The following is a 25,723-nucleotide window of genomic DNA, read 5'->3' on the forward strand; positions in this document are numbered from 1 at the left end:
GAAACCAACTGATTTTAAGAGTTCGTTTTTATTGAAACCATCAGGCTCCTTTGGCTGGATGGCCTGAGTTATTCGTATCTATAAAAGAAACAACATAAACTCGTTTTAGTACCACTGGATCCCCTTCAATACTGCCTCAGTCGTATTTGTTAGAATTTAAAAAAAAAAAAAATACCAATTGAAAATGCTGTCGTCTTTTGAGTAAGATGTTGCATATTTTGCCTTTTCATTTTCCCCCTTCGACGGTAGCGCTTAGGGCCCTCACCAAACTCTCAGTAACCATGGTAACTGTATACATACCCATGCTGGCGATGGTGCTGAATGGTAAGTGGAGAAGTCCATCTGCCGTTTCACGTATTTAGCGCTGATATACCACGTGAATTTTTTTGACTTGTTGTATTAAGTTTTCTTGATGCTACATTTTTTTCTATATTGGTACGCCTGTAATTGAGTGTACGTTTTAAGCAAGCCTGGGAGGCACTGATTGGATTGAGGATATGACTTCGTGCACATCTTACTCAGATTGTTAACTCCATATTGTGTTAAATAATGCACCCTCTTTTTATCCTTTTGTTAGCTGTGATTTTAAAGCTTGAATGATTTTGTTAATTCTTGCAATGAAAAAGGCTCTTGTTCCAAGTGTTGAATGCTAGATGTTGCTTTTCCAATGGTACTTCTCTTCTAAAGGGTTATGTTGCACACTGCTAAAATTCGTTTGTCCCTTTTTTTGACATTTTCTTTGTTTCCTTGTACCTTGTCTATTTCCCTTCTACTCCACTGCATGTTCCTTCATATAATCTTTTTTTTTCTGTTTTGAATATTTATTGTATCAGTGTTATCATGGAATACAAGCATGCTCTTAAGTCTTAAATTATGCAGTACCTTTTAATTTGCTTTTAATGTCTTTTTATTAAAGTTTAAATGATATGACTTTGCTTTATTGAAATGATTTGTAAGTTAAAATGGTTATGAAAGTAAATGTAATTATAAATAGTATGATTTTGTTATGCACCTGTTGCCTTCTATAAATTAAATTGCATTTTATTTTTTACATGACTAATAGCAATGATAATGCATGCATTTAATAATACCACAGGCCATCCTTGTAACCCTTTCTAATCCAGTGTTCTATGTGCTTAGGTAAATAATGCAACAGCACGTGTAATGACAAATAAAAAGACCGTCAACCCTTACACAAATGGTAAGTGCATGATATCTCACTGTGTGGTTTTTATGTCAGTGCATGCGAAACTTCACTCTTCCCGTGGATGGGTGGACTCATCCACGGACGAAGTGTCACACTCTGCATCCTGCATCTCCTTGGGCTCACGCTTTATCCAGCAACCCAGAAAGAAAACACATTATAGCCGAGCTTAATTTCCATCCTTGTGAACTTGCTTTAATTCACAGGGATGGGCATAACATGGAGCATTTTGCCTGTCTGGAATCTGCGAGTTTAACCACAGTGGCTTTTGTATAGGGAAAATATACCCGGTAGCATTATTCTCTTCTAGCTTTGCATGGTGTTAATGTTGTAACAAATGAGCTGATCAAAGGATTCACTTTTTCTTGGATGCTGGAGGAAGAATGCCTCTGTCAGGAGTGAGATCCTGTATAGTACTGAGTCACATATCTGAGCAAAGATATTTCTTTTGTCTTCCTTATGTGCTTTGTTAAAAGTAAAGGGCAACTTGCAATTGAATCCTGATTCCAGCCTTTCTTCCATGGAGTAATCTAAATTCTCAGTTGCTTAAAAAAGTTATTCTAATAGTGATCTAAAAAGTGAAATTAATGATAAAAACATAATCTATGGATATTCAAGGTGTTTAAAGACAAAACATTTCAAATCTGTTTTCTCTGGCAACATTTTATCATGTGCTCCAGAAGTTATTTGCACTTGCTAGTTCAGAAAATGCTAACAAGTTCCTAACTCATCGTCAAACAATAATACATCAATGGAAGTTAATTGCAATTACGTTTTCCTATTTTACTAGAATGTGTAGCTGTAATTATTTGCTTTCCAATTTAATTCAGCTTTTCCCATCCCAGTAGAAAACAGATGAAATCTACATATACAGCAATAACAATTTCCACATTTAGCTTAGACTCTTTACTGTTTTGAAATACAATGTATCTTATTTTCCGTATTTGAGCATTCATTACTGAGATTTTTCTAAAAACCATGGCAAATTGTGACCTTTTTTTTTTATTTAAAGAGTCATATTTTTTTCTTAGTGTGGTAAAAATAAAGTGACAGTTTTCATTTGACATGCAATAATTGAACAAGTTATAATGATATGGAGGAGTCTTGAAATTCCTAATGATTTTTCAGAAAATGTTTTCTTCCTCATTTTGTATGTAAATGTGTAACTTGCCAAATGATGCAGATGGGAAATCCTTCGTTATTACTGACTTTAAAACATCTCAGTAAATCTAACGAGACATGAAGCTTGACTGGATCACAAAGCAAGATTTTGTTACGATAAGAAGCTATATTAAATTTATGCATATGATAGGTACTATGAACTTAGCCTGCTGTATTGTAATTATAAAAATATAAAAGTAGATTTGATGTCAATGATGATGTATATTTTTGTATGCATATCATGCTGAAGATAAAATGCTTACCAGTAGCACATTACTCATCAACATATCTAGTGTTAGTGGATGGTCATGCTGGAAAAGAGATTTTAGGAACCTGATTTTAAGGAAGATTCACCTTTGTGTTCTGCACTGCTGGGTTGTCGTACATTGTCGTTTATTTATATCCAGAGCTAGATAAATTGCTGTTTAGTGTTTCCCACTTGTACTGTTTTGTGTCTGTGATTCTCTAGGCTGTTCTGTCTGCATGAGATCTCCAGCAGAACTGTGAAGCATCGTCCTCAGTGCCTAAAAATTACAGTTTGTTTGCGAACGTATGCATCCAAGGGTGCATATACATGCAGGATGTTCTTCTCTGATATTCACCTTTTGATGGGTGGTTATATAACAGACTAGCTGCAGTTCATAGATACATATTTCTTCATTAGTAGGTGGCTTCATTTTTCAAAGTGTATGTGGTGACTGACACGTTATTGGCACATATGGTTAAATGACAACATGTAAGGCCTTAATGCTTATTGGAATTTGAAAATAAGATGCACTCCATTTTGCCTTTCATTCCTGGGTATTGCTGGTTGCTTGATAACTGGGCTTATATTGTTAATATGGTTGCTAAAGGCAACAGACTTAAAAGCAAAACAAATCTCAACTTTTTTAAAAATATTTTTTTTAAAATATATGCAGCTTCATTCAGACAAGCACTTTGCTCTTGTGTGTGAGGTGGTTTTTGAAATAAATATCCTTTCCATTGACTTTGGACAATTCCTGGAGTGAACAGTTCAGAAGTGTTCAGCTTCTAGTGGGACTTTTTGGTGTGAGTTTGTTCACAGATACAGTGATATTGGATGTGCTTCAGAGATAGAACTGCCTTTTCATTGTGCATGAATTCAGAGTCAAGAGTTCTACTTGCTGGCAAAAACACTTGATAAATTTTAGATGTTCCAACCTATCCTGCTCACGGTTGTAATTTCTAGATTTTTTTTTTAGCATACTTCTGATGCTCATGTTGCATCAGTTCAGGTTGCTCTCCCAAAGTCATGGGGAATAGAGAATTACATATAAATAGATTGAGAGAACCTCAACAACGAATGAGAAACACAGCACAGAGATTAGATGAGGAATATTAGCAGTATCTTGTATTTGAGACATGTTAATCTAAACTTACATTCAAAATCAGAACTAGTGACAATTAGTGCGGTTAATTTCCCTCTCGCTTCACTTTTCTCTTGTTCTGGATGCAAACAGGAAGAAAAGGAACAGTGTCTCAGGGCTTCTTTCCCACCAAAGCATTCCTCAGGCAATGCACACCTGTCTGCTCTAAAAAGTGAAAGTAATCTTTTCTAATCCTTGCTATGTTGCTGTGCCCCACTTCTTAATAAAGCTTGTTCTACTGTGCGATATGCAATTATTTCCTTAGCACATTTAATCTGTACTTTTTTAAAGATAACTGTATAGGGTCAGCTTACAAGTTCCCCGCAAGTTTCTACAACGTTGCTGTCTTTAGCATCATGTGCACTTTGAACACAGGCCCTGTTTCTACAACAAAGCTGTGTACTCTCTGTACCTGGAAGAGCAGCATCACATGTAAGGACTCAACAGCAATTCTTTGGAGTGCTGCCTGAACAGATGGCACAGAACATCTCTTGGTTCTGGCTTGCTTCTAGGCCAGCTGTAGGACAGTGGTTATTTAAAGCAAAGGCACTGGCTACATTCGCCATTGTAAGAGGTTGGCAGAGCATGACTGGAGCATTTTCATATAAGCCAGCTATTTCATCATAATATGCCACCTGTACACACAGGTTGTATAGCCATTTCTGATACATCACTGTGTAGTGCCATTTCAGTGCAGAGAGTCTGAAGTACAAATTCAATTTGGAAAAAAAGTGTCTGGCGTTTGACTGGGTTCACACAGTGCACAGTTATCTTTTCTGTCACGGTGGACTGTTCTTTACAGTGTCTACACTTTCATTTTTTATCTAAAGTAGAGTGAAAATGCTCATTTTATTGCCTTGTAATATACGCTAACGCATGCTTAGCAGAAGTACCCTGTGTCCAGCAAATGAGCTGTTTTGGCCTCACTGGTGTGTAACTGGAGATTTAAAGCAATGAAAAAGAACTGATCTATTCTGTTATTACATGATATAGCGATACCTGAGCTAGTTCTGATGTAATTGTGTAACTTAAGGCAATAAGATCATGGTAGCCGTGCATTTCAACTAAGCTAGTTCACCTGATAATTTGCTCCAGTACTACTTGTAATATTGAAATATCCAGATAATGATTTATTTCATTACTTTTTTCCATACTTGAGAATCAGAGTATTCTGATTTTAAAGATCAGTGATCTAAGACATCTATAAAACTTCTATTAAAATGACCTTGAATGCATTTTAGGTGTGTTTCTATTAAAAATAAATAAATAAACAATACATTATTATTATCAGTAATTGCAGTATTAACTCCGTTATGTTTTTATGTTTGCTGCAGGCTGGAAATTAAATCCAGTTGTTGGTGCGGTTTATAGTCCAGAATTCTATGCAGGTAAGAATTAAACTGCAGTTGTCTGTGCTGTGTTTTATTTAAACATGTTTAAGTACAGACTGAACATTTCGTGTAAGGTTTGGCTTCTTTGTTTAACTTATGCTCCCTGCCAGTCATTTGCAGATTTATTAAGAAGGTTCTGGCAGTTATTTGGGAATACTGAAGTCAATGTAGAAGATACGAGAGTGTCTTTTGTTGGATAGCAAAACATGAACTGCATTATTGCAGCCTTTCATGAGATTTTTTTAGTTGTTTTATACTTTATTTTTTATTTCATTCATTTTATTTTTATATTTCAGTACAGACATTTGGTATCATGAATTACTTGAGCTTAGGCAACAACAAAAAATATCTATCTGTAAATACGTAAATATATATATAAGATACAGATATTCAGACAAATGTATAGAATTATGAACTCCATTCCTAATTTTTTCTTGAACATTTTTCTTTAAATTTTGTATTTGGTTAATCAGTCTTGTAAAACGATTGTATTTGTAATATAGGCTTTATTAAGACAATTCTAATCCTTGGTACAACTTCAAGTTGATGAGATTCAGCCTTTTTCCATTGCTAGCAGCAATTTGTAAATACACTGCAGCAACAGCACTGAAAATGTGGGTGTATACCAAAATCAATTTGATTATAGAAGAACTTGAATCCCAAATCCCACCCATAGCCTGTAGAAAATCCAAAAATGACTTTTTTTTTTTTTTAAATAAACTAATAGTATGTAACTTAGGGAGAAATGATCCCCGTAGCTGCAAAGGTTGTATAGTTGTTTTCCTTTCTTAGGTTTCCAGATCACGTAAAATGTCCTGTGAATTTCATGGGAATCATTGGGAAATCTTGTTTTCCATTTTGTTTTTTTAGTTGTTTTTAGTTGTTTGTGCCTGGTTGTGTAGACACTTATCCGGTAGAAAGGATAAAATTTCAGTTCATATTTTAAAACACAAAAATGTTAATCCACTGTCACACATATAGGTAATGAAAAATAAAGAAGTAATTGTACAATGTGTTTATTACCGCAAGTTGAAACAGGGGAAGTTTCCAGTAGGTATTAGGCAAATGCTTTTCACTAACATGCATGTTAAGCATGCAAAGAGGTTGCCTACAGATGCTAGGGAATCTTCATCCTTGGAGATACTTAAGCCTCCACTGGATAAAACTGAAAATGTTTGGTTAGTTCAGGGAATTTCAAGAGAGAAAAAATGTTGTATAGAACTACACTATAGAAATGTTATAAATGAATTCTTATTTTAAAGAAGCTGCCTGTAATATGTGCAGTGCCAACTACTGAAATAGAGAAACAATGCAAATTGCATTGTGAAAGAATAATAGAAACACTAAGCTGGTATTCATAGAAGAGCAATATTTGGTGCAGGTGGAATTTGTTTCCTTCTTTGATGTATACCTACACTGAAAACAGGAATTTAACATTGATCTTGTGTGAGGAGTTGGTGAACCAACGCTGAACCTGCATAAATTAGGAATTCAGAGTTATTAGTCATTTTATATAAATGACTTTGTGTTAATGACAAATATAATAATATTCCCATAGTACAGTAATCAATTTTCTAATACGTATGCAGAATTAACAGTCTGACTTATAATTGTCTCATGAAGTAGGGCATGAAGAGTTCACATAGTTTGTAAATTAAAATCAATATTTTCAATCTCTCCTGAAGGTAATTTTCTTAATTTACTGGATTTTTTCCTAACATTTATTTTTTCTTTTAATTAAAAAATGGCAGGTTATTGATTTTTCTTTTGTATAAGTCCCAAGTGCATTTTTATTGCCAACGCAAGGGAGGTGTTTGCCCTTCTTAATGAGAATCTTTAATTACCATTAGAAGAGTATTAATTTAATTTTATGAATTATGCCATGCACTCTACCACACCTATGCAGAAAGTTCTATCCAGGATACTTAATGTATTTCAGTATTTTTTTCTGTGTACATATACAGACCTTTTTATTTTGCATATTTTCTGTAATGACTGAAATAAACTTTTGTCTCACAGGTGTTTAAAGATTCCTTTAAGCAATATAGATTAAAATAAGCAAACAGAAAAAAACTGTGCACAAACTCTTAAAGTCATTAGAAAATGAAATAGTTCTTCTATGCCATAATGGAATGCTGTGGCATATCTTTATTTATGCATCAACCCGCCTTATCTGGAAAAGAAGCAGTTTCACTTTTGAAGATTTTAAATTTAGAAATGTGATTTTTTTAAGACAGTTAAAGTTACAGTCACTTGGTTTAATTATTGTCTCCAACGCTGTCATGTTGAAGTGCTACCATCTATTCCACAGTCTGTGCAAGAAATTTCTTCTGCTCTAATAAATGATGAAAAATTTGGCCACTTCTGAAATAAAAATGAAATATTTCTAGAAAAACTGTTGATTTAAAGTACCTTTAATCTTCATAAATAAGTAAAAAAAAAAAAATCCCAGAAGGTTATACAAAGCTGTCAGGATGGCAGTGATGAATGGCAAATTCACCCGTTTCTCAATTGCTGGTGAAGACATACGCCGCAAGGCTTAACCGTATTGTACATCATATCTGCCAACTCATTTCTGTGATTAAATATTCCATCAGTGTGGGCTATAAGGCGGTAAAGCTTAACAAGATTCATAAGATGCACCACTTGAATACACATAACTCACTTCCTTCGAAAAAGAGCACCCCGCATGCAAAAGAAAATTAGAATTGAGTTAAATTACTCCATAAGACAAGATCAATAGAGAAAGGAAAAGATCCCCTAATGCAATGCAAATCTAAGATATAGTTATGTCCTGACAACTTGAAGCAGACAATTAAAGTCAAATAGGGAGGAACGCGATGTAAATCAAATCTAAAACCTTGAAGATAATGGTAAACAGTAGGACCAGTGACATGATCCTTACAGCTCTGCTTTTTTTTCTCTGAGTGTACTCTTCTGTAAAAGAATGCCTTTTTGAGGGAAGATATGACAGACAAATATGGAGACTATAAGATAAACGGCAGGTTTATGTAACAGCAGGTGCAATGTAAGTAGACTACTTCTTATGGTCAACATACTATGTATTAAGAAATATGATTATTTTTTTTTTCCTGAGTCGCCCTCCAAAGACTATTTTTCTGACTTAAAAATGCCCATCCCGTAATAAATTAGAATGCTCCAAGCACATGGATATCCATGCTGTGTGGTACCATAAATGGGAATTAACAGTAAGATGTTCACAAAGAGCCATTTGAAAGCTGTGGTTTTAATTCAGAGGTCAATAAGACTCCCTCATAGCTTCTGAGTGTGGGTGTACAAGGGCCTGGCTCTCAGGCATACCTTTAACCCTTCTCCAGGTTCGCAGTAATGTCCTAAAATGGCATTTCATAATAAGCAAAAGAACTGTTATTTGTACCATTTCAAAGAACTCCACTTTTCAAACTGAACTTACTATAATCAATAGGTAATTTAAAATATTTGCTGTACCTCCAAAGAGTCTCCTTCAAGTTAATAAAAGGATACTTTTTATCTTTATGAGAAAGAAATATTAATGAAGTTATCATTTCCATTCCCGCATATCTCTACCAGAAAACTATTTATCAAGTTGTTAGGAAGGTCTTAATGAAGAAATTTGTAAGAAGCACCATGTGGTTCATTTCACAAGGTCTCCGTACAAACTGGGACTTCTCATTTATTTATGTATCCATCTAATTTTAAATCAATCCCATAGTGAAACACAATTGTGCTGTGTTAAGCATGTGTCTGTTATCCATCCTTGCATGCTCATCTGTGATTGACAAAGATTTTCAGACTGATTTCTTTATTAGGAGCATTATGGCACTTTCTTACTGTAAGTTGTTGCGTTCTGTTTCTGTGGTGGTGTTACAATGTGATTTCTACTTGCTTATTTCCTTTTATATCGGTGTTTATTTTATGCTTGATACCCAACCTCTATTTCAGCCTTGGGCAGTCTGAAAGTGAAGTGCTATTTTGTTCCTTTTAGAGCTACTGCTGATCTTCCATTTTTTCTTTCCTTTCTTTTTGTAAATGCGGAATTGTTGAGTATTCTCTTCCACTCTTTCATGGAATGTAGAGTTTTGTTACACTCAAGTTACTACAACAGATCAGTCCTTCAATGTAGATAACTTGAGACTCAGTAAGGCCATTTTAAGGGAATTTGTATTTGCAAGTGTTAGAACATATATTTTAGGGTTTGTAGGTGGTGAGAGGCTTCTTTTGGATGGTTTCAGTGTGTGAAGTTGGATGAAAAGATGTTACAGGAATGACTTAGCAATATAGTGAATGTTCTTTCAGAGGACAGGAGTGACCACAGGAGTGTATGTAAGTATATAGTCATAGCCAGCAAACAGTATACTATTCCAAAATTATGAATTGTCAGTGGAGCAAAAAAAAGGACTTGTATTGGTTCTTTTCCACTAATTATATGCATAGCACACAAATTACAAACATTTAATAGAGATTTCATATTCCTTTTTCTTAAGTAATTAATTAGATACTATTTTTCCTGAATAGTCAGGAAGTTGTAGATGTTTTTTCAGCAGCTAGTTGCAAGTGCCATCCTACATGGCTAAATAGAAGATATTGTAAGGTTACATGTATCCATGGACAGAATCACAGAGTTTTGAGGTATCTGGTCCAATACCCCCTGTTCAAGGTAGGTCTTCTAAAGCAAGCTGCCCAGGCCCATGTCCAGACGGCTTTTGAGCACCTCTGAGGATGGAGACTGCACAACCTTTACAAGCAGTTGTTCTTAGTCGCCCTGATCATAAAAAAGTAATCCCTGGCTTGTGGACAGAACCTCATGTGCTTCCAGCTGTGCCCATTACCATCCTGTCACTGGGTACTGCTCAAGTGAGCCTTGCTTTATCTTCTTTCCGTCTCTTTTCAGATAGTTGTATGTGTTGACGAGATTCACCTGAGCATTCTTTTCTCCAGGTTGAGCTGTCAGAGCTTTCCTCATAGCAGAGATGGGCCTGTTCCTTAATAATCTTAGTGGTTAATGCAATTATCTCTATATTCGTTAGTTCAGCTCTTCTTCATAGTTACTTTTCTTCCGCTAACACCGTTTGAGGAGTTGTTTTCACTTCATAAATAGTCATAACTCAGTAAGCACTATTGTAGATGTCCAGTCTCTTGAATAGTTCACACGTGTCATTTTAAGGTGGCTTGGGTATTTTTTCCTATCAGTTAAAATGTAAGCAGGGGGAAAAGCTTGTGCTTTTGTCTCTATGTACATACAGTCACAGCATGGGGCTTTAGCATGCTGTGGATTTGGAAACCAGCAGTTATCCTTCAGGAGGTAGATTTTTGTAACAAGATTCCTTTCATAAGTTTGATTTAAACTTAGAAGTATAATGCTGTTTTTAATTAAGAAATAAAGAAATACCATAGTACAATACATATAAACATGCGCTTAAATAAGAACCCAAGAGACGAGAGGGTTTTAGTATGTTTGCTAACGCTAATTCTCTTTGTCCGTGTATTAAAGCGTGTGTTTCTGGAGTGTAAAAACACCTGGGATTCATTTAATCTTTCTAGCCTCTTCCTTTGAATTTAAATGACTGTTGCATAATACCTTAGAAATGCTTTCCAGTGAAAGCGTTTGGAATTTGTGAAGCTGAGTTACATGATTGTCCAGCAGTTGTAAATGCTTGGGTGAAAGTTCACTGCACCGTATCTATAGAATTTAATTTTGGTGGAACTTGGCTGTTTATCAATATATAGATTAATTTATTTTAAAACAAATTACATATGCTTAAATTTGAATTTAGTCATTGACTTAAATAGGTTTTTTCAAATAAACATCTTCTCAACATTATTAACTAAAATGATTTTCTAAATACATGAAAATGAACTAATTGTCCCCCTGCGAGTTCTGTATAGATGTTCCTTTTCAAAGTGTAAAACAAATCTGTAATGTTTCAAAAATCATGTTAGACTACCATTGTATAACTGGCGACATCCTAGTTAGCTAAACACCAGGAGTGACAGTTAATGCTTGTCTGAAATTTCTGTGGAACTGTTGCAAGTCATTACAGTCGGAATTCTAGTTTATGAAAAATTAATAGTCAGAAGAAAATGGAATTTGGCATCTGTACTAGATATTTTCAAACAAAATATTGTAGAACTTAATTATGCCTTATGCTGAAGAATAATACTAATGCCTTTATTTTTTGAAATATTAGTTTCATGATTTGCTTATACATTAAAATTTGGAGCAAGGTTAATTGATGCAGATTTATCATTTCATTGAAGCTTGTATATTTTAAAAAGAAAATGAGATACTGTCAGTACTACTCTTTTAAACAATGGTCTATTTGGATATATATTTGAAAACACAGTATACAGTTGGGTTTTGATATTATTGCTATTTGATCAGTAAAAGAAATTCCATACGCATGATTATTTCATGGTAAATCTGGACTGGTAGATAGATCTTTTAACAGCACATAGAGAATGGTTCTGGCTTCTTCGGTGTAGAAGTTTGGTAGGTTTGACCATAGCCTGGTATAGAGGTATCACTTGAGATGATTATGAATTTCTGCACAAATAGAATTTGGAAAAACATAAACTGTATATATGCTGAAATTTGAAATTCTTTCAAAACAGGAAGGAGGGAAGTGTCTGGGGGGCGGGGGGGGGGGGGACGGGATGAGTTTCAATCTGTTTGCTCATCAGTGAAGTTTTCTTGAGATGTAGGTTTTGAGTTTTCTACAAATCATCCTTATTTATGTGATAGTCCACTTTGACTTGTCTTATTTAATTATGTAATTACACAGCAAAACCAGGCTGACCCTATCTCACTACTTGGAGTCTATGGATCTGGAGCTGATTGGTCTAAATTAGTGCTGCATCACCATAATGGTGTGGTATGAGGTCAGATTGCTGATGCTGAAGATTTTTCTAGAAGTCATATCAGTAGCTATGGAATCTTGATGAAGAATACTTTGAGAATATAAAGCAATACCAGAAGCTGATAGAGCTGCCATGGGTGCAAAGCACACAGCTGAGGCAGGGAAGGCAAGTGATGAATTGTCACATTAGATGCTGAAATGGAGAAAACCTGTAGAAATGAAGTATTATATAGAAGTCTATGCAAATAGATATTGTGAGAAAGGAAGTAGGACCAGAATGAATGATAGCAAATGTTCTCTAATGTCTGTTCCTCCTGTATGTTAGGAATTTTTTATTATTATTATTTTTTAGTGAAAACAGATTAAGATTTCCTCAGTGGTAGTTCTATCAGGTAACATGTATGAAAATTTCTTGCTTTCTTTAGGTAAACTTGTTCATTTTTTAATATCTAATCCAAAATAATTTCTTTACTATGAGAGTGGTGAGGTGCTGGAACAGCTGCCCAGAGAGGTTGTGGATGCCCTGTCCCTAGAGGCGTACAAGGCCAGATTGGATGGGGCCCTGAGCTGCCTGGTCTGGTATTAAATGAGGAGTTGGGTGGCCCTGCATGTGGCAAGGGGGTTGGAAATTCATGATCCTTGAGGTCTCTTCCAACCCTGGCCATTCTGTGATTCTGTGAAATAAAGCAATGTGTATAGGGTAGGCTGGGAATGTCAAACTGCTGTGCATGAGTAAGACTGAATTCTGCTTAACACCTGTCCTGTGAGTTGATGGATGAATACAGGACCAGCTGTAATCATAATCAAATGTGTAATTATGACTACAGCTTACTTGTTTTAGTATTTTTTCTAGGAAGATCAGTATCATTATATTTCTAGGAAGATGTGTATTAAAAGGATGTTGTAATTGGTTCATAGAGGGAAATATGTGGATTGTTAATATATACACAGAAACTGCCCTGAGCTTCACGTAGCTGGAAACTAGAACAGATGTATTGCATTTGCTGTATTCTTGAGTTTTACTTTGGGTTGCACACTTTTGACTGTTTTGAAAAAAGTACTTTTTTGATTGTATGCAAGATGTTCAAATGCTACCTAAATAATAGCATGATAGTTGAGACTACAGGGGCAGTGTGAAATCCATGCTACTGTTGGGAGTATTAGCATTTTTTTAGGTGTTTTCCCCACTTGCCACGTATTGGCTTGGGATTGTATGGAATATAAGTGAAATGAATTCAGATAGCTAGAAACTGCTCTGGAAGCTGAGAACTGCAATAGAAACTCCGCGTGCACACCTGATGTCATGTGCTCTATAAGGGGGTGTAAAAATTTGAGTCAGACTGGTTTTAGACACCTTTGAACTATGTGTGGTGGAGTTGTTTGCTTCAGGGGACAAGATTAAGCCTAGTCCAGTGCTACCCTCTAGACCATACCTGTCCACCCTGCTAGTTTTATGTTTTGTTATCCTTTTTTGTATTCTTTCAATAAAAAATATTACAAATAAAAGAAGTTTTATTACTTTTATATATATTGACTATATTATATATTTATTTATTTGGCCTCAGACAATTCCTCTTCTCTCAGTGTGGTTCATTCAAATGAAACTGCATGGTGTAGCTTTGGAGACTGGATATAAACCAGCTGTTAAATAGCTACTGCTACTGTTATATACCAATTAGATATGTTATACCAATTAGTGGACAGTACAGAGTTAGCCTTGGTGTGCACTGCCTGTGGACCTGAAGCCTAGGCTCCTGTATTCAGAGAGGTTTTCTTAAACTTGGTATTGTAATTCAAATACCAATCATAGCTACATGCAAAGAGCACTGTCTTAAAAATCTCTCAGAGGGTAATTTGAGACAAACTACAGTTAATTGGTAAAAGTCTTGTTTGTTCAGGACTCTGTGGGATGTGTGCAATGTTAGATAAGGTTGTAAATTAATAAAAATCAGTGGAATAAATCCCTGTGATTAAAAGGATAACAAAGTTAGAGGGATCCGTGAGTTAGGATGGACAGTCAGGCAGACAGACAATTTTGAAATGTAACGTAATAAAGTAATATATGAAATGTGAAGTTAATACAGTTAAGTGGAATGGAAAACAACTCTGATGCGTTTTAAACCTTGATTGCATTTGAAAATTAATGCTAAAGCAGTTTAAGATTATGTTGAATCGTATTCCAAACATATAGCTAATGTCTTCTGTTTTCTGCCTTGCATTTTCTTCTCGTTTTGGGGCATCAGATCACAGAATCCCCAGTACATTTACATTTCAATTGAATTTCATATTGAGGGTACTGAGATTTCAGTTGTTTATTTATCTGCAGACCTATCTGAGACAAAGTTATATTCTTCAGTGGGACGCAATACCCAGTATCGCTGTGTCAGATTTTCTTTGTGAAAATGATTTGGGGGAAATCCCCAAGTATAGAACTGCTTATAGTAAAAGGTGAGTGTTTGGGAAAGTTTGGATATGTTGCTTTACCTTGTTGTAATGGTTTTTTTCAAGCTTATAAAATTCTGAAATCTGACTAGGCTGGTGAAATAATAAGCTAACAAAATTCAGGATTATACCCAGTGATTCATTTTCTTTCTCCTTTATATTCTCAGCTATAGCTTGTCGTTCAGAGTTTTTAGTATAAAAACAGCACCCATTAGGGTAAGCAAATAGAACTGAGAAATTAGTAGTTTGCATCTCCACATCTAATTGCATTGGATTTGCATTTCTGTCTTATCGATTTATTCAAATAGGTAATTTACACAGAAAATAGTGTCTTGATGCAGTATGAGAGGATAAAACACAAACTACATCTACTTGTAATCCCTCCAGGGCTATGGAAACTGTAGTATTCATGTTTGTGCAGGAGGGCTTCAGTTTCATTTGTTTGTGATTTAATTCTTATTGCAGTCCCTACTCATAAGGTTATCAGCAGAATGTAAGTTCATTTCTATATTCTCAAGTATCTTATTTCAAGAAGAGTGTAATACCAGCTCAGTATTTGTATTTATAGTTCAGAATTTCTTTTGTGCTTTTTCCTCAAAGTTGCAAGTGAACCCCAGATCAAGTTAAAAGAGCCAACACCAACCATCATTTATATATGTTTTAGTCTAGGGGGGGACAGAAAGATAAGGAGTAAAGATCTGATTTTCAGAGGTCCTGAACAGCTTCAGTGGGACACATGTCTCTGTGTATGATCACAGAGAATAGTACAGAATGTCCATCTGTATGAACATGCACAACATACTTGGCTGGGAAGTTACGCTTTCGGGCAGTAGTGACAGTGCTACTGCTTTTATATGATTACACAGTGCGCTTTAGATTTTTTTTGTGACTGTATGTGAATGAAGGTTCACATCCAGGTATGAATGTTAAAAATTCACTAACAAGCATAGGGAAACTCTCCAGGGTTGCTAGGTATTTTGGTACAAGCAACAGCTGAGTTTGTGTTGGTTAGTTTCTCCCTTTTGATTACCAGACAAGGAATGCGTATGGCTGATTAAACTTCTTTTTTTTTTTAATTGTATTTGGAAAGCGCAGTTTATTGTGTTTGCTTTGCATTGTGGAGTGGAAACATTACAAAAAAAAATGTAGCCTATCTTTGTTAGTCAGCATGCTAAAGAAAATACCAACGAGTCAGTCACGGTGTTTGTTTCTAATTTGGCATTACTTTGCCTCAGACCAAGAATGCGATGGCACAATCTATGGCTGCATGGGTAATCTATTCCTCCTTAGTGCCTCAGCAGTGCATGTTCCTTTCATCTTTTCACTGATAAAGAATTAAAGCAGTGTTGTGGGGCAGGGAAAGGATGCTGGCATGGGAGCAGGGCTTGAATGAATTTGCCACTTGACAGATTCCATTCTATTTGTAATGCTTTTTCCAGCCTAAGACACTACAGTACATAGTGGTAAGTGATCTAACCAGCTGTGTGTGGCATGTCAGGTCCCAGGGAAGGAGAGCTAAAGATTACGTATGGACTGTATCTGCTACAGAAGGGAGAGGTGAGGGGAAGGGGAATTGAGAGAATCTCAGATAAAATTCTTAGCAGAGCTGCAAACGTTGTCGCTTGTCTGGGTTTTAGTTAGATGATGTAGGAAACATCTAGACCCAGTGTGTGACTTAATATACTGGCCAATGAATATGTGTAACAGGAAAGGGAAGTCTATTTCCCAAAAACAAGGAGTAATTGGAAGGATGACTGATGAATAACGTTTGTTGCGAAATGCACTGTTGTTCCCTGGGTCATTGCTTAATTTTATTGAGTGTTTTGGTGACACTCTGAGAGATCATAATAAAGAAACATGCACTGTGCTCAGAAAAGTGATGGAAGGAAACTGGAACAGAATTTCTGCATGAAAAGATTCTGTAAAATGTCTTAGAATAACAGTACCCCCCAAAATGTTTTTTTCCTGTTTTTAAAAAACTTTATGAGGTTCTACATAGATCAAGGGATGTATTACATAAATATTAGAGAATGTATGGAATACATACTTATCAGTTCTTATCAGAAGGCAAGTAGGTATACATCGATCATTCATAATTGAATGTCTTTCAGATTTGCTGTTGGAATGTAATTCAGATAGCGATTTGGACTTTGAAAACTCACTTTTGGTCACTAACTACGTTAGATTCTCCTTCCTGCCAATAAATTATCATGTTTAAATGAAATTCCATGTATAACTTTGAGGCAATTAAAGATAACTTTTGTTTTAGATAATAAAAAAAGGAAATAAAGGGTTATAGGAAGTATTCTTGAATGTTCCTAGTTAATTTCTGCAAATGGAAGTATTTAAATAATCAATACAGGCATCCAGGAATGGTCGTGTTGAAATCTGAAGGAGGAGTATTCTGTTTACAAAAAGTTCACTAGTAACCAATGACATTCAAGAAGCACTTTTTTGTAAACATTCTCAAAAGTGTACTAATGCCATGGAGTTTGTTGATAATGAAGGGCCAAGCTAACACTTACCAACTAGTGTATATGAAGCTCTTCAAACTCCTTTGTCAGATGGGATAATGGATGCTAACATTCAGTATTATTGTATAACAGTGGCCTTTTTAATTAGGTCTTCTTTATCCATTTCTGTGGTGTATTTGAAATAACTCATTAAAGATCAGTGTTCCTTTGCAGCACAAAAGTAATTCTATTTGTGGCTGGAAAGGCCTAATTATACTTTTAAAACAGCAAATCAGGTGCTTCATGGTTTGTTTATGAGGTCTCTGATAACTAACAAATATGCTGACATGTTTGTGAGAGATACAGCCTCATAGTTTCTTCAGATGTTGTACATAGAAATGAAAAGTAGAGGTATAATAGATATTGTTGAGAGTATAGGAATAACCACTTATTGCAGAAGGTAGAAGGAAAACAGGGACCAGAATGACTGAGAACTAGCACAGGGACTAAATTGATCTATAAACCACCCAGCTGTACTGGAAGAAAGGGAAAATGAAATAGAAATTGCTGAATTTAAAAAGCAATGCAGCTTTTATATTAGAGCTATAAATTAACAATCTATGATAACTCAGATAAAATATTATACAAATATTCTTTTTTACATTTTAGCAACCAACCTGGTGCTTGGTTGCCAAAAGCAGGAAGACAGTCCTATTGGTAAGAGTAGAATAGATGTTTATAATGAAGAGCTGCTTTATCAAGGGTGCTGAGTGTGCAACAGATAAGAGTGGTGTAATCTTCACAAAATCTCCTTGTATGCAGTAACCTTAGTTTTTGTATTGTAAGTTCTCATTTTACTTTCCTGTGCACTAATACTCAGTGGAGACCAGCCCTGAATATCGACTTAATTTCTGCCACTGAAAACGCTTGTGTTCTTGCACTTATGTCATGTTTTTTCCCTGGATGGTCATGGAGTACTATTCTGTCCTCTTCTTTTTTGTAACTCTCTAAAGATTCTTGTAGAGTAAATAACAGCACTGTAAACAGGAAACTTTTTGCCTGGTAGCGGATGTACTAAATAAAGGTAGTGGGAGCTGATGTACTGTGACCTTGGGTTCTTGGTAACTGTTTATGAACTTTATACAATTGTTAGTGAAGGTTTCTGAAAGTTCCATCTTCTTTATGTGACAAAAGACAGCTATTCCCACAGTCAAGGTCTTGCTACGTTATCGATTTTGTTTGCTTCAGCACCGTATTTTTTAAAAAAAATGATTTGAATTTTTCTTCTAAAAATGTTGTTCCAATTTATACTTCCTCAAAGGATGCCAGATTCCAGCCAATTGTGCAAACTCTTATAAGCTTATTCCAGATCTTTACTTTTAAATTGTCTGTACTGCTGGTTACAAAGTGGTTCCAGTCAGACCAAGAAACTATTTTTTTGCAGAACTGATCCCTTATAAATTTCTGAGAAGTCCTTCCATTGTTGATGGATTCCTGGTCAGTCTGATTAATCCTGAGCTACCTGAGTGTTCACAAAATACCATGAACTTTGCAATAGTCCTCGTATGAGGAAGTAGTCTGTGGGTTATTATATTTACATTTCTGCTTATGCTCTACAGATAAATTTGTGTAAGTCACGAGAATAGGAACTACACAAAAAAACTTACTTTTGAAACTATGAAAAAATGAGAAAAATACTTTTAGTTCCATATCTTCGAATGATTTGGAACTGAATTTTTAGGGTCTTGAAAATATTAATAATTTCAAATAATTTTCCTCATTGCCTTGAATATTTTGAGAGTAATTATTTCCTCAAAATAACCATAATTCTTAAACCAAAGGACCTAATCAAACTGTCTGTTCTTAACGTTGAGCTGTATGAGAAAACATTGAAGAGTGAGCTTGGGAAGTACATTTTTGTGCTTGCTGCCTGCCATTAAGCCAAGGATGAGTGATGCACCTGTCCTGGGGGGTTATTTGCAGTTTTATCATGTGCTGCCAACGTGCCCTGCTCCAGCCCGGCTGCCTGCTGCTGTGTGCAGGACAGCCCATGGCTCAGCCACTACAGGCTGCTCTCCTACCATAACACCTTGCAGCTAGGCTGCCCCAGCTTCCTTTCTGCCACAGGACTGTCCAAAGCTCTCCTCTGAGCCACGGTATGCCTCTGGTGAATACACTCTTCAAATATGTATGCTTTTTTTTTTTTTTTTTTTCTGAGCCTTTTGACAGAGTCAGGAGAGGCTTTCAGCTGATGATTTCCAAAATCCCATACCGCTAGTCACATGTGACCAAATATGTAAATGCTCATAATAGAAAGAAGTGAAAAAGCAGTTCAGATGCTTCTTAATGAGAAAGTATCAGCTTGGAGTATGCTGCTACAGAAGGGACTGCAGAATTACGAATGAACTCTTGCATGACTGTAATTTTTTTTTTTAAGTTCATCAGCTCCACAATATTATTAAATTATAGTTTGGAAAGAAATATTAATAACTTTATGTTCAAATCCTCTTTCTTAAAAAAAATCTTCATTCTATCACGGTAGAATTTTCAGTACTCTAGAGGAAAAAGAAAACATTTTTTTTTTTTTTCATCAGGGAACTCACTGATTGTTTTCATGTTCTGAGGTTTTCACAGAAGTGTTTTATTGAAAATAGTTCCATCTTCACCCTGTTCTACTAATAAAATTTTAAGTATTTTTAATACAAAAAATGAGAAGCGGAAGTCAATTTTTCTCACAAAATTAGATTAAAAGTTTCAATTTTTTTTTTTTGCAAAATATCTAATAATGGTGACTTACCTGATAATTTTATGTACAAATTCAAATGGAGAATGTCCAAATAAAATTACAAAATCTGGTAGCATGGATGAAAAAAGCACCCATTTTAAAGCATTTCATTATAAATGAACCCAGAGAAAGGAAATTTGGACTCTCATGTGATCGCAACAGAGAAATTTTAATAAGAATGTTAACTGCAAAGAATAATAACATCTCTAATTGCACACTGTAGAAAAAGCAAAGTTTTAATTTGTCAGATAAGATACATGAAATATAATCCTCAATTTTTGAAAACCATTAGCATTCTGTACTTGCTAAGTATACTTGAAGTCATGATACTTAAATTACTTTTAAAACATGAAAATTACTGTTTTTGATGGTTCCTTCCCTTTTTTTTCATTTCACTCAGCTGGATGAACTCATTTATACCTTCAGTTCATATTTTCAGGCCTCTGTGGAAGCATCTATATGGTGTTAAATACATCCATATTCCTGTGTTTCATACTGTTGGTCATCTGCCAGTCTGAAAATTGGGATTGCTATTGGAATCTCTGATCTCTAGAGGTGTACGTTCCTTAATTTCGCGGCTTCCACACATAAGACAGAACAAACAGAAGGCCTTGTTTTGCATTTAAGACTAGTACTGAATGGCTGAAAAAAAATAGCAGAATAAAAAAAAAAAAAAAAAGCAAGTATCTCCAAAGCCCAGTAATGAAGTTTGTACTATGGTCTGAGAATTTGAAAGCACAAAGTTTCATGAGATTTCCAGTGCTCTCGCACTTAGCTATGTTGTTGCAATTACCAGAATTTTATTTCTTTTCAGTATTCTGCGTATTTTCCAGCTCATTTAATAGCTGCAAGTGACAGTTTAAAAAAAAAAAAAAAAAAAAAAAGTTAATGATAGAAAAGTATTTGCAAACTTGTTTTTGAAATAAATCAGGTTTGGTAACTGCATGTAGTTTGAGGGTTGCTATTGTTGGATCAGCCACTTCTGATTTACTGAGTTAGTTTGCCTGCAAGTCAACGCATGACTTCTCTTAATTGTCTCTGAAATTTTCAGGTAAATTTAATATATTTGGAACTGTGTGTTTCACGCATTCTGGCAGCTTAAAGTACATCAGTGTATGTTCATATAAACGTATCTGCAAAAAACAGATGCATCACAGCCTGCTCCTCCTGGAGGTGTGCAGGTGGAGAGTTTTTTTCCTACCATAGAGAATTACATTAAACAATCTTTATTCATCTAAGAATGCTAGGGTATAACCACAGAGAAAGATGCTGACATAGCAAGGTATTTGTTTTAAATTTATTAAAACAAACGCAAAACAATTCTAAACTTTGTTGATTTCTTCAAAATGGAAATGCATCAAAGAAGAGCTGTTTGAAATTGATTTGTTTATTATTTTTACTTTTTTTTCTTCGTTTTTTGATGGTTTTCTTTCTTCTGTTTTGTTCTTAATCCTCAATCCACCTGTATAGTGGAACACAGAAGATGTTTAAGTATTTCTCATTCATGCAAAGAACACTGAAATCTTTACATGCACAGTCATATTTTGGTTTCTCTCACACCAGTGCTAGTTTAAGTAATATAACTGAGATCATGCTTGGTCTGTACATATGAGCTTTGCAGTCTGATTTATCTGTTTGCTCAATAGCCTCTCATCTCAGCCAGAGTTTGGGGATGAGAAGCAGGGGTTGGTGGGGGAGCTTTGCAGAAGCTCACAGCAGGGCTCCTGTGGCTTTGGAGTTGCAGGGCAGAGAGGGAGAGAGCAGCTGCAGCAAGGTGAGGTACCTGGGCGTGCTGCTAACAAACACAGCCTGTGCCAGTTTCCCTATGTGATAAAGAGGGCATTTGGATTTGGGGGGGGATGTCTGTGTTTTGCTTTTTCCAATGTAAAATTTTACATGCTTACTGGGGCTCTTTCTGTTTGGTGAAATTAAAGGACATTAAGGGCCTCTGCTTCACTGCACTGCTTCAGTTATGGCTTTATTTCTGTTTTGAGATAAAACTGAGGTTTAGTTTGAGTGTTCCAAAACCAGATACCACTTTCTCTCTCTCTCTTGTAGGCAGGGTGCTGCTGTGCCAGGCAAACCAGGAGGGATCTCCCGTGTACAGTGCCCCCAGTTCACTAGTATACACATCCACAAGTAAGCTAGTGTTAACGGCTGTTATTTTTTTCCTGTTTTGTGACAAAGGACATTATTATGAATTAAGCCCCATTATACTGTACATTTTCCGACTAGTTCTTGTTAAGGTAAATGTGGTATTTGTGAACATTTGTAAGTAAGTAATGTTAAAGGATCATTCAATGTTTTTACTTGCGTCTTTGTCCTAAAAGAATATTTTATGGGAGGAAAAAAAAAATGAAGAAAGAAAAGCCCCAATATTGGACTGTTCTACTATTCTAGAGAAATGTTCAAAAGTTCTACATTAACAGTGATTATTTTTTTAATTGTTACTTTTTATTTTTTTTAATCCAGGACTGTTGTTCATTCTGTATTTTCTGCAGAAGATGAAGTTGTGTTGCTTTTTCTTACTTGGCCACAACTTTGGTTTAATAAAGTCTCATAATATGCCAGTGCTTGTCTGTGTCAAGAAATAAAAATAAATATGATGTTTTCTTTTGAGTGGGAGGGGGGAGGGAAGGAAGAAGACTGTGCAATGGTTATTTTGGATAATGTGCCATAAGAAAAATAATGAAGAGAAGGTGAGACAATACTGGCTGCCATCAGCCAATATTTATGTTCAAAATTTTGGAGTATCAATGTCTTCTCTAAAATTCTGATGCAGACATAGATCCAAATCCTGAGAATGTTTTTGTTGTATCAGTTGTACCACTGATGCCCATTCCAAAATCTTGTCAGATGAACAGGTGTCTAGCCATGTGACATAGGAACAATTGTGCTCGTTAATAGATGAAACAGTGCAAGTAGCCAAAGATGAGGAAATCACTATTTTTCAGGTAGTGACCTTTTAAATTATCCATGGAAGCAAGAATTGCTGATTAACAGTCAAAAAGAACATCTTTTGCTTGTTGCAATACAAAAGTTTCTTCTTCCCTGTTGTTTGCTGAATTAGGTCGAAGATCAGTATTTGCTGTGTGTTCTTAGCAGTTCTCTGTAAGTAACTGTCTGATTTAGCAGCATTATGGTATGTAATCTTTATGAAAATTGTATTCAAAATACAATCCTGCTCTTTTAAGGCACTAAAGACTTACAAAACAATTAATTTATTTTATTAGCTAGAACCAGGAATAAGAACAAAGGAGTTCCAAAGCGGCCATCTCTACAGTGATACAACTGTCTTATTTCAAAGGCTATGAACAGTGTCATCTCTGTTTGTGTTTACAGGACAAATATGGGATCTACTTTTAAATCATAGTAAATAGTAAATTACATTAAATGGTTTAAATCAGAGCTGGAGTTATCAATTGAATGTCCATATGTTTCTGGATGCTCCAAGAATATTTTGTATTGTCACATTTCCCAAGCAGAAATTATTTTTATCACAGTAGTAGCATAGGGATGAAATATGTACTGCATAGATCAATAGGGGATTCATCCCTACAATATATCTTTAGTATATTTAATTTTTAGTGTTATTCCTTTTTGATTGAAATACCCCAGGCATCTGAGATTCATTTTACAGAAAACTATCCAATCATTTCATTCTTTTCATGTTAGGGAGCTTCTATGGGAGGAGAGGGGCAGTGTTTTTTATTTTCTGTAATATACTCTAAATAAAGTTTAGGATCTAAAGTTTTCCTTGTTGCTCCTATTAACTCACTATATTATATCCTAGCAAATTTATTTTTGAGGCTGCTGTTTACATCTTACAGTATTGCCACTATTATTAAATCCCTGCATAGCCATTGTAGAGCTAGCTGAGATCTAGACTTCACTGTTTACATTATTTCTCATGAGTCAATTCCTTTGAAAAATCTATTTTGCAGTGGTGTTCCTTGAATAATGATATACTAACAAACACCTGTTTATTTTCCATTATGCCAAATACATAAGTAAACAGACTTTGCCTATCTGTCTCCCACCGGGCAATATGTAATACACATATTCATAATAGAGATTGCCAGTAGTCCTTGCAGTAGAAATTATTACACTTTGTTGAATTTGTGTGTCTGCAAGTCATATTTTCTGTTTTATTCATATAATAGTATTTCATATTGCCAAAATGTGTTTTTTTCCCCCACAGGTCTACAACTCCTGCTAATAATGAAATTTTTACAATTACCAATCTTTGCTATTTTATTTTTATTTATTCTAATTAGACAAGTTTCAATAAAGATGTAAAATAGTTCAAATTCAATAGGATTGAATTGAATGAATCTTCAGTTTTCTCTCATTTTCATTCTTTTAATATTTTAATGATCCTCTGTGCTACATTTTTGATGCATATTTTTGACAGTGATTTGAAATCTAATAAATCAATATTAACATCTATGAGATTAGTATTTTTACTATTACTATTCCGTGTAGGCAATAGAATGGCAGCCTTCATATTTGAATAATTTATTACTCATTTATGCTGTTATTTTCTGTAGCGTTACTGCATTTTTCAGAACAACTTACAGTTGAAGAATTAAGAAGTTTAACATTTTATAATCATTTGAATGGAAGGGAAAGAGTCAGCTGAGATTTTCTAAGCTGAGAGGTTTGGATTTCATTAAATGCTAATGGAACTTTGGAATTTTCGAGTATTTGGAAAAGGGTGCATCCCCACTTTTAAGCAACATTGCCATATTTAACTTGACTGTATGTGTTTTGTTTCAAAAAAATGTTGCCTAAAGAATGAGTGGCTGAAGCATGATGATAAAATGTTTTTCTTAACTCGACTAGCTTTATTTCTCAGTTTCTTGATTCTTAATCGATTCTGATAGCTATGAGCACTTCCACCCCTTTTCTTGGCTAGCCAGAAAGAAGAGCGTATTTCTTCAAACAGCTCTTTCTCTTCTGGTGTTTCACTTGCCTAGGAAATATTGTATGTATCACCTCAAACATTTCCCAGTCCAGTGATCAGTTACACCTCTGAACTAGTCGGGAGACGGTAACATGGCTCTGCTTCCTCCCATCACTTCTGGTCTTTTGCATAATACGGAAAGAAATGAGCTGTTTCTCTGCAAGCAGTGGAACAAATCAGTAGCTATAGTCTCTCATGCTTCATCTGTTCTCTTACATTGGAGCAGAAGACTGGACCTGGATCATTTTTTCACTTGCACATCTATTCTGAGAATAAATAATTTTTTATGTAAAAAGCACAGTTTCAGCATGCAGATGCATTCGTGTCTCTTGGTGGGACATACTATTTGCTTTACTGAGATAATCAAAGTAAGGAAACTTAGGTTTTCTTCTTGGCTGCTCTTGGTTCCCATAACAGTGGAGTTCTGAGAGGAAAACTATTAGTTACTTCAATAAATTTCTTCTCCATCATCCTATTGAAGAATGAATAAAGTCCAGAAAAGGACATAGACAAGTTCCTATGTAGGATATGCATCTGGAATTTCAGGATTAGAGTACATCAGCTCCTGATGAGGAACGCGTTGTCAGGAAGCTTCCCGTAGATTCTTGGTATCTCACTGTTGCTAAACTGAAACTTAGCAAATCAAGGAGCTTAACTGCGTGTAATAATGGTCTCATTTTCCTTCTTCAGACTAATTGCTTCCATGAAAAAATTTAAAATCGTGAAAAAAAACATTGCTTCTAATGTTCAGTGATAATGAAGAAAATGTTGGAAATATCCAAAATGAAGTGCTTGAGCATAAGATCCACGAGAATGCTAGCACCAACACCCTCCTGGACTAAAGGAAGATTAAAAAAAATAATAAAGTTCTGTTACCGAGTATCTGTATTGCTGTTCAAGGGGGGCAATAGTATAGTTGGGTATGTATGATGAAAAGAAAAGTAAGCAAACATATATACTTTTTTTAAATCTCATTTTTATAATGTGGAAAACATGAATGAAGTGTTAATTAGAGCCAAATAATGGTATGGAAGAAAGCCACAAAATGATAGAGTTATTCAGAGTGGAAGGCCAGT

The 25,723-nt window shown here is 35.2% G+C and overlaps 1 protein-coding gene across 3 annotated transcripts in view; it reads left to right on the forward strand.

Annotated features, from left to right (window-relative positions):
* The window catches only part of RBFOX1 (RNA binding fox-1 homolog 1), a 256,432-nt gene that overhangs the window by 167,378 nt on the left and 63,331 nt on the right, over positions 1–25,723 (forward strand). For all 3 annotated transcript variants that reach the window (XM_042827855.1, XM_042827856.1, XM_042827858.1), the window contains 3 exons: positions 1,141–1,201; positions 5,088–5,141; positions 21,740–21,820. In XM_042827855.1, the coding sequence (XP_042683789.1) occupies positions 1,141–1,201; positions 5,088–5,141; positions 21,740–21,820 (196 nt within the window). The remainder of the gene's footprint in view (positions 1–1,140; positions 1,202–5,087; positions 5,142–21,739; positions 21,821–25,723) is intronic.

Source organism: Centrocercus urophasianus, unplaced genomic scaffold (assembly GCF_019232065.1).
Source record: "Centrocercus urophasianus isolate 14NV4802_14NV808 unplaced genomic scaffold, USGS_Curo_1.0 seq_29, whole genome shotgun sequence".
Lineage (NCBI taxonomy): Eukaryota > Metazoa > Chordata > Aves > Galliformes > Phasianidae > Centrocercus > Centrocercus urophasianus.